The sequence below is a fragment of the Wyeomyia smithii genome, chromosome 3, assembly GCF_029784165.1.
Source record: "Wyeomyia smithii strain HCP4-BCI-WySm-NY-G18 chromosome 3, ASM2978416v1, whole genome shotgun sequence".
Classification (NCBI taxonomy): domain Eukaryota; kingdom Metazoa; phylum Arthropoda; class Insecta; order Diptera; family Culicidae; genus Wyeomyia; species Wyeomyia smithii.
In genome coordinates, this window is record NC_073696.1 from 173275545 (window position 1) to 173287081 (window position 11537).

Consider the following 11537-nt stretch of genomic DNA (forward strand, 5'->3'; position numbering starts at 1 on the left):
CTGCTTTTTCCCAATCATTTTTTGTTTTAATTGTAACTGTAAAAAAGAGAAGCATGGCGGACGTAATTTTGGAGAATGTTGAACATAAACAAGCCAGCACGAATACTAAATATTATTGTCTTTATGACTACTATTTTTTCGGGCTATTGAGAGCTAACCTGGCTATTACTTACCGTTGTTAGCCTTGCTGCTCAGGGGTTGGGAGGAAATATGACGGATGGGGGAGTGAATGTAAGCCTCAAGCTGCTTCTATACCAACCACGCAACTCTTCTTCTTGCGAGCAGGAACTAAGGGAAAGTGAACCACCTAGCGGACCTCGACCATGGTGGAAAGCTTTGCCAAACATGTACTGGGTAACTATTACTTGCTCAAAAGCTTCTGTTCAGAGCACCTTCTCGTTAAATCAGTAGCGACGAGGGGTGGAAACTCCTTTCGAGTTACGAATACCGGACTAAGTGGCGGGTGTAAATTGGTGTGGATTATAAAGCTTGCGTACATACATTTAACTTATAATATATTCATCACGACTCGATACAATATTGCTCTTAACCTAGGTTTACTTGCGCTTTTCTGCCTGTGTAACTCTCATTGTACTTCCCGATTTTCCGCGGGTCGACCTCGCTGTACGGTTTTTTCTGCTTGCTGTTCCTCTGCTTTGGCTAACCGGCTTCGGACCACCGGTTTGGTTCACCGGCGTTGGCAGCTACTCGTATCAGGGTATCTCTGCCGATTAACCTGGGCGGGATCACGTTCGCGTGCGTATTGTATAGCACCGCTCCTGCGGGGTGGGGAATATTGGGCCAAAACGAATGGCGACCTGGTGACGAGCAACTGTCGAGAAGAACATCTGGGGTAAAACCAGAACAGAACACAAAAAGACCCCTCCAAGGACCTGTTCGGGGACAATTAGCAATGATTTCAGGCTCTCTTAAAACTACGTTACACAGGCGTTCTAGTATATAAATATGAAATTTTACCTTTTTCTTGTACATAAATGACTTTTCTTTAATTTTTAAAACACTCTCTTCCGCGCTTCTCTCTTCTTTATATTCGTTGCTAGTACACTATATTCATTTTAAATAGAATTAAGATTAGATCTAGGCATCGCTTTCCTTTACACAATCAACTTTTACATACAATAACTTTTTACTGAAATGACCTTTTCTTTAGGTTTTCACACAATTAACTTTTAAATCGTGTCTTTTGTTTTTTCACACAATTAGCTTTTATATCCTGACTTTTCCTTTTGTACTCTTCTTCTTTATTTACACGGATTTACACCTTTGCTTTTTGTTTCGTCTTTTAGAATAAAACTGACTTCGCGCGCACTTCTATCTTCGCTACTTGTTCAACGTAAAAAGAGCGTTCACAGCTTTAGCTGAGCCTTATAAACCCTCTCAGGTTTCCCGCATTTGACGTATTTATCTCTCTTGGCAACACTTCCCGGTCGTTACTTAGGATGGCCCGAAACCCTTGTGGCAAAATCTGCCAAAGTGCATCTGCTCGCAGACCGGCATGAGCGACCCCTCCGCCCCAGACGCGAAGCGTCAGACTTGGAGGGATATCACCCATACAGAGTGGAGTAGTCGTGGTTGTAAAGAAAAGCTTGCCTCCGTGAGTTACCCCTCCGTCCAAGACGCAAAGCGCCAGACTTGGAGTGATATCACTCACTTAGGGGGCTTTTTTGCAGAGTCGTACCAAGGGAGTGAAAGGTATACCTGAGCAGCGTTAGCTTTTATTATTGTTGGCAGAGTCAACACTTTGGATTTGGAACCAAGGGTTACACCGTAAGAGTAAAACAACGATCAGCGGATGATTAACTTCCTACGAGAAGCACGGATTACTTTCAGCAAAACAGCGTACCCGAATATTTCGTAAGTTTAGTGCACGGCATAGGCAATGGGTTTTGGACCTTTATCAGAAGAACCCGATTCTCTACCTTGACGAGTGCCGCCATCTGTTCTACCAACGATTTCAAACCAAAATTAATGGATCGTGTATATGCAGAATAATACAGAATGCAGAATGACGTGAAGTCATTAGATCGCAGGGCTATCCAGATCAAGAAACAGGGAATTCTACGTTATTGTTTGGATTGTTTGTATCATTTAGTGTTTCTGGACAAAGTCTCCTTCGATAACCGAAGCATATTGAGGAACCGTGGTTATGGCATAAAAGGCAACGAATAGTTCTTCGAAGTGAATTTGTGCGTTGTCCCAGGGTATCATTTTTATGTGTTCTGGGTTTGCATGGTATGTTGGATTTCTATGAAACAGAAGGAACTTTTACACGAAAAATATTTTCCGATTGTTGTCGTAAATTCGCACTCAAGAACAATGAAGTATGTCAATACCCGGGAATCAATTGAGCCGTTGCGGAACAGAGTGGTCTAAAGACCATTTTTTTCGAAAATGAGTTTTTTGCATAAATCGCATCTACTCAAGAAGCTGAAGTTGGGAGATTAGGAAAACTTCGGAAAATCGAATTTTAAAGCTGATTTATTCCGTGTTGAAAATTCGTCCGAAACAGAATGGCCGTTTTGTTTCGGAACAGAGTGGTCTATATACATAAATCGATATAATACTATCATGTAACACGTAACATGTAGCATATTACATGTGATAAGGAACATGCCACTTGTTTTGTACATGTCACACGTGATATGTAACATGTTACACGTAATGTAACACGAAAAATGTAACATGTAAAATATTGTTTAATATGTAATATCTTGTGTTACATGTAATGTAACACGTGACATTTCACATGTGACATGCTATATGTATCATATAACATGTGACACTAGCCATTTTATGCGATCTGCCCTCATTTTCTTTGTCATTAACCGGGTTTGTGTACATAGACCACTCTGTTCCGAAACGATTTGAGGATTCCAGTGAATATATATATATGTATGAAGTCCGAGTGGTCTATGTACATTGGTGTGATAAAATCACCGATTTCGCGAAGAAACTGTTGATTTTATGTGTCCCAATGTTAAACCACTTTATAACCTTCATATTAGAACATTTTGTTTGAAAGAATCCGTTGATCAGAATTTTATTCAGAGATTTTTCGAAAATTGCTTCTTCTGAACAAATTGCTCGATGGCACATAGACCACTCTGGTTCGCAACGGCTCAATTCTGTATGGATAATGGATGGGGCCCGCATACATTGTGATGCCAATATAATTCTGTATCTTCGTTCCATTGGTATCATACCAGTGTTTTTTTTTAAATCCCGTGGAAATGATATTCGGTATGACGAAATCACCCATTAGGGCATCCTTAACAGTGCGCTACTATTCAAGTTGTTATGACGGCTGTGTACAGTGCGGTTATTTGGCCCACTCACACGTTTTCACACCGGTCGTTGCTATCGTCTCAGTTTGGATGAAATCCAGCATAAGCCTTTAGCAGCGCTGCTATCGGGCTGCCAAATTTGAAAGCGCGATGCTTTTCTGAGGCCCGGCTACTATTTCTCTAGCGCGTTTAGCAGCGACCGGACGGTATGAAGTGATGATAGAGCGCTGCCAAACGGGGTATAGAAGCGCACCATTAAGGATGCCCTTAGGAAGGCATACGCGGAAAATCGAAATGAAAACCTCACACTTGGCAATAGAGGTTTCCCGTCAAAAATTTTTACTCGCTCAAATGATGCCTTTTAATTTTTAAAACCGATCCTCATTTATTTCTTTTTTCCTTTGGGGGTTGTAACTATTGAAAAAAATAAAAAAACCGAAAAATGCCCATTTTACGCCATCCTGCCGAACACACTTTTTTGCGTTTTACCCTTTTTCCTCTGAGATTAGTGGCAAAAACATCATATCAAGAAGACTTGGAATTCTGCCTGGGATTGAGCGACAGTTTTGGCAGCGCAGTCTTTCGAGTAAAAGTGGTACTGACGCATGCTTGTGTGTGTGCTGGCGATGCGAATGCAAGCTGAACGCACAGGTTGGACTACCACATACGCCCACTCTGTCTTCGCAGCGATGCAAACTTTCACCTTTGATAGATGGAGTGCGCTGTTTGACTTGACGCTTGTCATTTGTATGGGATCGATCCAGAGATGCCAGTCTTCGTGATATGATGTTTTTGTTAGTGGTGAATTTCATCCAATGAGGCAAAAAAGGTGGGGAGATAGCGGGAGAAGAATGCTTATGCTACAAGTATACCACTATAGCACATACATAAGGCATACGTAACACTCAAGAAGAAATCTTCCAAAAAAGTTGGTACAAAATGAACTACTCGGATGGTACCACCCTCTGAATAAAATTACTCTTAGAGTTGTTTTTTAAGGCAGTGTACCTGCGCAGCCCTGCAATTGTCTCGTTCCTACTCGAAAAATGCGAATTGATTCCGTAAATAACTTTTTGACAGTTCCTTATGGGATTTTCTTTGGGGCTCGATAAAGCCGAGAAAAAGAAAATTCATTTTGTTCATTATTTGTCGAGCAGTTGGACAGGACGAGGTACGGGGTACTATGGGGCAACGTGTACCAGAAAAAAACGCCAGTGTTACGTATGTCTCATGTATGTGATTATAGTGTTTATGAAGACAATAATAAACTAAGGTTAATCAGGCGAGATCTCACACTCGAAACACGAACCGCCCGCATAATCAAAAACCATTGCTGAAGCGGTAAGGATTTTAACTGTACTTAATGAAGTATGGTAACTGTTCGTGATAATATCTTTTATCAGTTATTACTGTACTAAATTGGATGACCTTAACTATTGAGCTACAATGTTATATTTAGTATCCCCAAATAGGATAGTGAGCACTATTTGTCCACCACACCTTCAACGGTTAAAACTCCATTGAAAAACGAAGAGATATCTTTCACCTGTAGTTGCAGGTTTCTGTCAAACTATAATGAAAGGTAATCAAATTGGTCACAAATCTTTCGGCTTTAGTATTTTCGGAGTACTTCGTGATAAGGGCGAATCTAACAAACTGTAAACAAATAGAGATTTTACCGAAAACGTTTGAAGTGAGCTACTATCTACCTTCAAACTTCGAAAAAATAATGTATCTCTTTTCTAACTATTAAAAAGTACGATGTTTGTTAAGGGCGAAATCTACTCTATATCAAAACGAAATAGAATAAGGAGTACGCCCTTTTTGTTGTTTTGTTGGCGAAACTTGACTTCGTCTTGATAATGGGCGGAATCAAAGTTGTCAACAAAATAAACATTAAAAGCAAAGGGCGTATTCCAATACAATAACGTAAACACGGCGTATAGTAAAGGGCGATACTGTCGAGCAAATCAAAATAAGGCGCATAGTAAAGGGCGATACTTTCGAGCAGATCTAAATAAGGCGCAAAGTAAAGGGCGATATTTTCGAGCAGATCGAAAAAGTTGCATAGTAAAGGGCGAAACTATAGGATTCGAATATACGTGTAAAGCGACTGAAATTCAAGTGTTAGGTTTACCATGTACAAAGCTAGAACAATTTGGATGACAAATATATTGTTACACCGTTATTTAGGATTTGAATTGGTGATTGATAACTTTGTTTGTCTTTTTTGATTTTGTAGTCATTGTAAGATTCGCCATCCCTAATCACGAAGTAGTCTGGATTTATACATTTCTTTTGTCTATCCAGTATCTCCGAGCAGGACGATGTTGAAGTCGACATCGCACGACGACGAATGCAAAACCGCAACCCTCTCAGCTTGGAAGAATACAAATATGACCATGCAAATGATGATATCTGCAGGTGAAAAACAAAAACATGTTTTTGCAAAAAATAAAGAAATCGCCACTAACAATCTTTATAATATTCAAAACAATATCACGACTATTCCACGAACGACTATCAGAATATAAATCAATATAAATATACCATTCAGGAAATGGTACCTGTACAACTGGAAATTATGCTTTCGCCATTTCTAATATAATATTCGTAAACTAAAAAATGTTATAAACTAATATTCTTGACATGGTAATTCAACAATAGCAGTACTGATACTGATATGTTACGTAAACTATTAGGAACTATTTAAATAGCATTATTCCTATCGACCGGATGCGTATCGTGTTTCATCAAAATAACATAAATAATATGCGAACCTCTCTGTTACGTCAGATTTGGGATTTCTGAAAAATTGGCAACACAAATGTTGCCAGATATATATTTTTTTTTCGATAAAATATATGGAGACTTCAAACTGACGTGAGCAGAGTTTTCAAAAGGGTGAGTAATTTATTACGAACTTTGCATTATAGCGTCCGCCATTATGGCGCGTAAAAAGCTGATATCGTGTATAATATCGAAAAAAATATGTTCAGGAAAATCGATGTTTTCGAATGGTAACCATACCTAACGCCTAGTTCACCAAATGGTTATTTCTCAGTTTACTATAAACTAGATGGTCAAAACTAGGGCTGATATGTTATGTGAATGGTTATGTGACTTTTTAATAAGGCACCATTCAAATATTACATAACACGGAATTTGGCAATTTTCAATACCCACCCACCCCCTCGTAACGCAATTTTACATGTTTGCCACACTCAGTGTAACGCTTCGCTGAATACCCCCCCACCCCTGAGCGCGTTATGTATTATATGAATGATCCCCAAATGGTTAAGATACTATAAGGGAAACAATTCGTGTCTGGTATTTGTTTATGCGGGATTCAAACTACTCCATTTTGGCTTTTTTATAAAACACCATCATTGAGTAAAAGCATGTTTAAAATCAATTAAGTTGAAGTGACTCAGCGTTCGCATTGTAAAACCACCCAATACGTAAGTTGTATAAAGGCTAGATTACACTCTTTAACCAAGCGAAAAATATTTGTCACTTTTTGACAGATAAAATTTTGGTCAAAGATAGTTGTTTGTCACTCTTCAATAAATATTTACATGTGGCAAACACGGGCAAACAGGGTCAAACCTAAGGGGAGACAACTGGGTATAGATTTGCATCCACTTTGGGAACCACTCGCTGATTGGTAGAAATTGAAAATCCCGAGTGCGTTAAAATTTATCATCAGGCGTGCTGGCAGTGTTGCTGAACAACATTGTTCGTTGTTTTGATTTATGTTTTTTAATGATGTCACCTGCTATAATCTGAAATAATTTCAAGTGAACATTAAAAAAGTACAAACACGGGCGTAGTAAGATTACCAAAAGAACCAAAAGTGCGCAAGGAGTTATGACGGTTTTGCGTGAAGCATAAGAACAGCATACCGCTGCTCAATGTCGAGAGTAAATAGTGTAGTGTGAGCTTATTTCTACTTTTGAAATCGTTCTGGATTAAGTTTGGAACATACCTGTTGAGGCATATTGTTTGTGCGGAGAGTAAAATTCAGATGGGTCAATGAATGAATCATAATCATTGATGGATGACACGTTCGATTTTAAGTATATTAAAGATGCAGATTCTCCGGTAACCCTCAGACGGTAAAATTATCGCCTGCAGGAGGAATTGTGCATAATGGTGATAAAAGCATTAAAAACATTCAAGTATTTTCTGAGTGAATGGCATCACTTACGAAAATTTCAACAGGGATCATCGCGGAGGATAAGGAAGAAGAGTATGAAGCCAGATGTCGCCCCTTAGCTCCTTATGAGTGTGACTGTCAGCAAGATCGAAAAACCCTTCTCCTTATTCTCAACGTGTCCAGAAAACATCAGCTGTTTCTGTGTGCGTGTTTTCGGTTTGACACGTTTGACAAGACATTCCCGTAGTTGTTATAGACCTTTCTATCTGCGCTAGTATTAGTGGTCGATTTCACTAATACAAGTTTAATTTTGGTTGCAAATAATCAACACGCTGGTAGTAACAAAAAATTTCCTCCTGCCCCGAGCATTTATTCAAGTTGTAAGCCGATTTTTAGTTTTATTTCGTCTGGTTTTCCACTAAAACAAAGTTTGTTAAAACAGGTAACACTAATGAACTAGGATTCATAAGTGCAATATTTTTCGAAATTGAATATCAGCTGATTTTTTGGTTGAAAACAAATCGATTTTATTAGGATACAGACTAAACCTGTATTGGTGAGATCTGGCGTAGAAAGCTCTATTGTCAAGCTCGTATTTGACAGTTCATGCTCATTACACCCATTACACACACACTCACCACTAATTCTTAAAGCCCTAGAGTTAAAGTTTGGACCTATAAGGAGCTGTGTGTCTTGTTATTGTTCCCCCCAGTTATAGTTCCCAGCAGTAGTGATGGGAAATATTGAGCAAAATCGTTAACGATAACATCGATAGTTTCTAATCTCTTATCGATATTATCGATAAACTATCGATAATTTTTGCGGGGGGCGCGAGGTTGCAAAAGCAAGGATAATGTCTGTTCACTTGTGAATTTTACCGAAGTCTATTCGGCCAGTAGAGAATAGGGAACAATAATTGGCTATTTTGGATAACTACTATATGATATTTTGCAAGTGCAAGAAAAAATTCGAATGCTTTGTGCCACCTGCACTGCCGCCTGCAACTTATCGATAATAATCGTTAGCGCTAAAATTTAACGATATTATCGATATGAAGCAAGTATTGATATAAATTATAAATATCGATAACTTTCCCATCACTATCCAGTAGAGATGAAAAAGCGGCAACACTGCACGCGAGTGTACTAAACTGAAACGGTATTCATTGTAAAATTTACTGAAAAAAACAGATTCGGCAAGGTGGACCTGTCAGATCTGAGGCAAGCAAAACACAAAAAATAAACAGATTTTTGAATATTATTTATATAGCTTGTGTACAGTTTCTAATAATTTATTTTCTCAATAATAAGACTAGTAGTTCCTTAATATACACTAATATGGACGTTTGTCGTATATGTCTTGTGGAGGAGGCTGACGTATTTTTATCACTATTTTCTAAGTTGGAAATTATTCCCATAGCAGATATGGTAAACGATTTAACTGGTTTAAAAGTAAGTTCGTTTTTTTTTTTATTTTGATTGTGTATAACGATTAGGTTTTTACAGATCTCAAAAGGAGACGGACTTCCCCGGTTTGTTTGTAAAGAATGCTCGGAGGATGTGCTAAAATCATTTAAAATTAGATTGAAATGTCTAGAGTCCGATGCTCAACTTCGTATATTACTGGAGAAGAATCGAAGAAAGTGTGTTTTAAATAATAAGTGCATTACTTTAACGTACGATGAATATTTCATTTCAGATTAGAGGCGGTTGAGTCATATTTGAAAAGAGAAGCACAGAAAGTAGCTTGTAGGGATGCAACCGGAAATGATATAACCAATGTTCCTTCCGGTGTCATTAGGGATGTAGTAGAAAATGCCGATTTAATAAGCTTTTTTGAATCACAAAAGCCAACCATAAACACTGTAATGAATGATGACCAATTAGCTGACGAAGCTGATATATTAATAGCAGGCTCCACAGATTTAGAAATGGATACAACAATCAAACAAGAAATCAATTCATCAGCATACAACGTGGAAAACGAAGTGAACAATTCCGATAGCGCAAAAAGTGTCGATAAGTATGCAATGGAAAAAGTCGTCCTCCATATAGTAGAAAAAAACTCAATGCAAACTGAAGACTGTAATACGTTGCAGCATTCTACCGAAGAAGAATATGGATATGCTGAGTACTTGGATGTAGCCCAGGATGCTAGCGAAGAAGTGCAGTATGCCATTGAAACTGAATCAGGTGAAGAACAAGTGGTAGATCAAAATATAGATGAACCCAAATCAGTAAGTGGCATCATATGTTGTGGATGCGAATTACGTTTTGTAACAACAGATGATCTGAAACAACACTCATCAGAAGTACACGAAAAAATGAAAATACGAAACAACGTAAAGCCTTTTGAATGTCAAATATGTTTTAAGCGGTTTGTTAGCGACAAACGTTTGCATTTTCATCAAACATATGCTTATCGAGAAAGAAATCATGTTTGCGAACAATGTACCGCACGTTTTACATGTCGTGGATCGCTACTCAATCATATGAAAACACATTTTGATCGTACATATACTTGCGAGACATGCAACAAATCCTTCTACACTAGCAGCACACTTTTGTCGCACCGACTGTTGCATACCGACTCAAAACAATTTGCTTGTACAGAGCCTAACTGTTTGAAAAGTTTTCTACGAAAATCTGATCTCCACATACATCTTGTTTCACATTCTGACGAGCGTCCATTTGTTTGTGAAATTTGTTCAAGTCGCTTTAAATCGAAGGCTCATTTAGTACATCACGGTAAAGTGCATACTCGTGAAAAGCCTTATAAATGCAACAAATGTGAAAAAGCATTCGGTACTTATTCTGCTCGAAATGTACATCAGCTGGCGCATGAGGGAATCCACCCGTATAAGTGTGAATTCTGTGACAAAATTTACCAACGTAATACGAAATTACAAGTGCATATTCGACGTATTCATACTGGAGAGCGACCATTTGCTTGTGACTTATGTGAAGATTCGAGATTTTATCAAAATTGGGAACTCACGGCTCACAAAAAAAAGGTGCACTCAGGTGAAGAAAAAAATCAGTGCAGCACAATTGGCAATTCATATTCCCCAAAAAAAAAGCTGAAAAGTCAAGTTTGCATTGAGTTTAAATAGATAATGTTTAGAATTATGTTCAAAAACTAAATAATATATTTTGTGGTAGTAAGACAAATAGTGTAAGTTGGATACACCGGCGTGATTTCACCGACAGTTTTGCTCAGCGACACATTTATCCGATCGTAGCGCACGGGGTGGCGTAGCGGCGGGTATCGGAACTAACTTGAACAGAATATTACCACAGATAACAGACATCCAAACTAGAACAAAAAACTCCAGAAATCGCGTGTAAGATTTCAAATTCTTACTCGTTTGGAATGCTAACGACATCTTTCTGCAACTTGCGAATTTAACCACTTTAGTGATAGCAGCGCTAAATTACAGCCAAAGCAGCCAGACGTATTAAAATTCTCACAGATTATGCAGTCCCTGTTTTTGCAACGATATAACACTGATTTTGTAAGGTATATGTTTTTTTTTCAAATCAACGCTAAAACAACCAAATTTATCGCAAATATAAACTAGGATTGAATAAAAATGTCGATAATGACAAGTCACCGGTTGCTCAAAATTTCTATATTAAAAAACCGCAACCCTTCTCATTGCAATAATATCGATAAGAGCTGAAAAACTATCGATTTTATCAAATCATTGATTACTAAGTGTTCTTAGCGCCACCATACTGCGTATTGCGACATGCTAAAAAACCGTTGCATCTTTTTACACATGAAGCGAAATTACGTTGGATGTTTGTTATCTGTGATATTATTTTAGAAATTAATTAAATAAATGATATTTTCAATAGATTGCGTGTTAATTTATTGTTACGAAAGAAACATACCTTTAAGAATACAAAACTACACATAACAAATCCATAAAAGAGGAATTGGGTTGTTTAGCTATCAGTTTTTTATATCATCTGAAAGATCTGCATTTTCTAAGTAAAACGTGATTTAAAACTTTTTTCTATCGTTATCCTTCGCTTTTTAAATCACGATTTGAAACTGCTCGAAATCGC

At 38.0% G+C, this 11537-nt stretch overlaps 1 protein-coding gene across 2 annotated transcripts; it reads left to right on the forward strand.

The window, feature by feature from the left end:
• The first annotated feature begins 8568 nt into the window (after nt 1–8568).
• LOC129727684 (zinc finger protein 182-like) lies at nt 8569–11323 on the forward strand. Of its 2 annotated transcripts, XM_055685732.1 has the most exons (4): nt 8573–8915; nt 8970–9106; nt 9163–9486; nt 9563–9942. In XM_055685732.1, exons 1-4 carry the CDS (start codon nt 8802–8804, stop codon nt 9606–9608), a joined length of 621 nt encoding a protein of 206 aa, XP_055541707.1. In that variant the 5' UTR covers nt 8573–8801; the 3' UTR covers nt 9609–9942. The 2 variants fall into 2 exon arrangements, with proteins under 2 accessions (XP_055541706.1, XP_055541707.1); XM_055685731.1 differs by having other exon boundaries at nt 8569–8915; nt 9163–11323.
• Nucleotides 11324–11537: the final 214 nt, after the last annotated feature.

Excerpts from the sequence above, each read along its gene's own strand:
- LOC129727684 (XM_055685731.1), top strand. The coding sequence starts at position 8,802 with ATGGACGTTTGTCGTATATGTCTTGTGGAGGAGGCTGACGTATTTTTA. Across the intron at positions 8,916-8,969 it reads ACGATTTAACTGGTTTAAAA|ATCTCAAAAGGAGACGGACT; the intron begins GTAAGTTCGTTT and ends AGGTTTTTACAG. Across the intron at positions 9,107-9,162 it reads CTGGAGAAGAATCGAAGAAA|ATTAGAGGCGGTTGAGTCAT; the intron begins GTGTGTTTTAAA and ends ATTTCATTTCAG.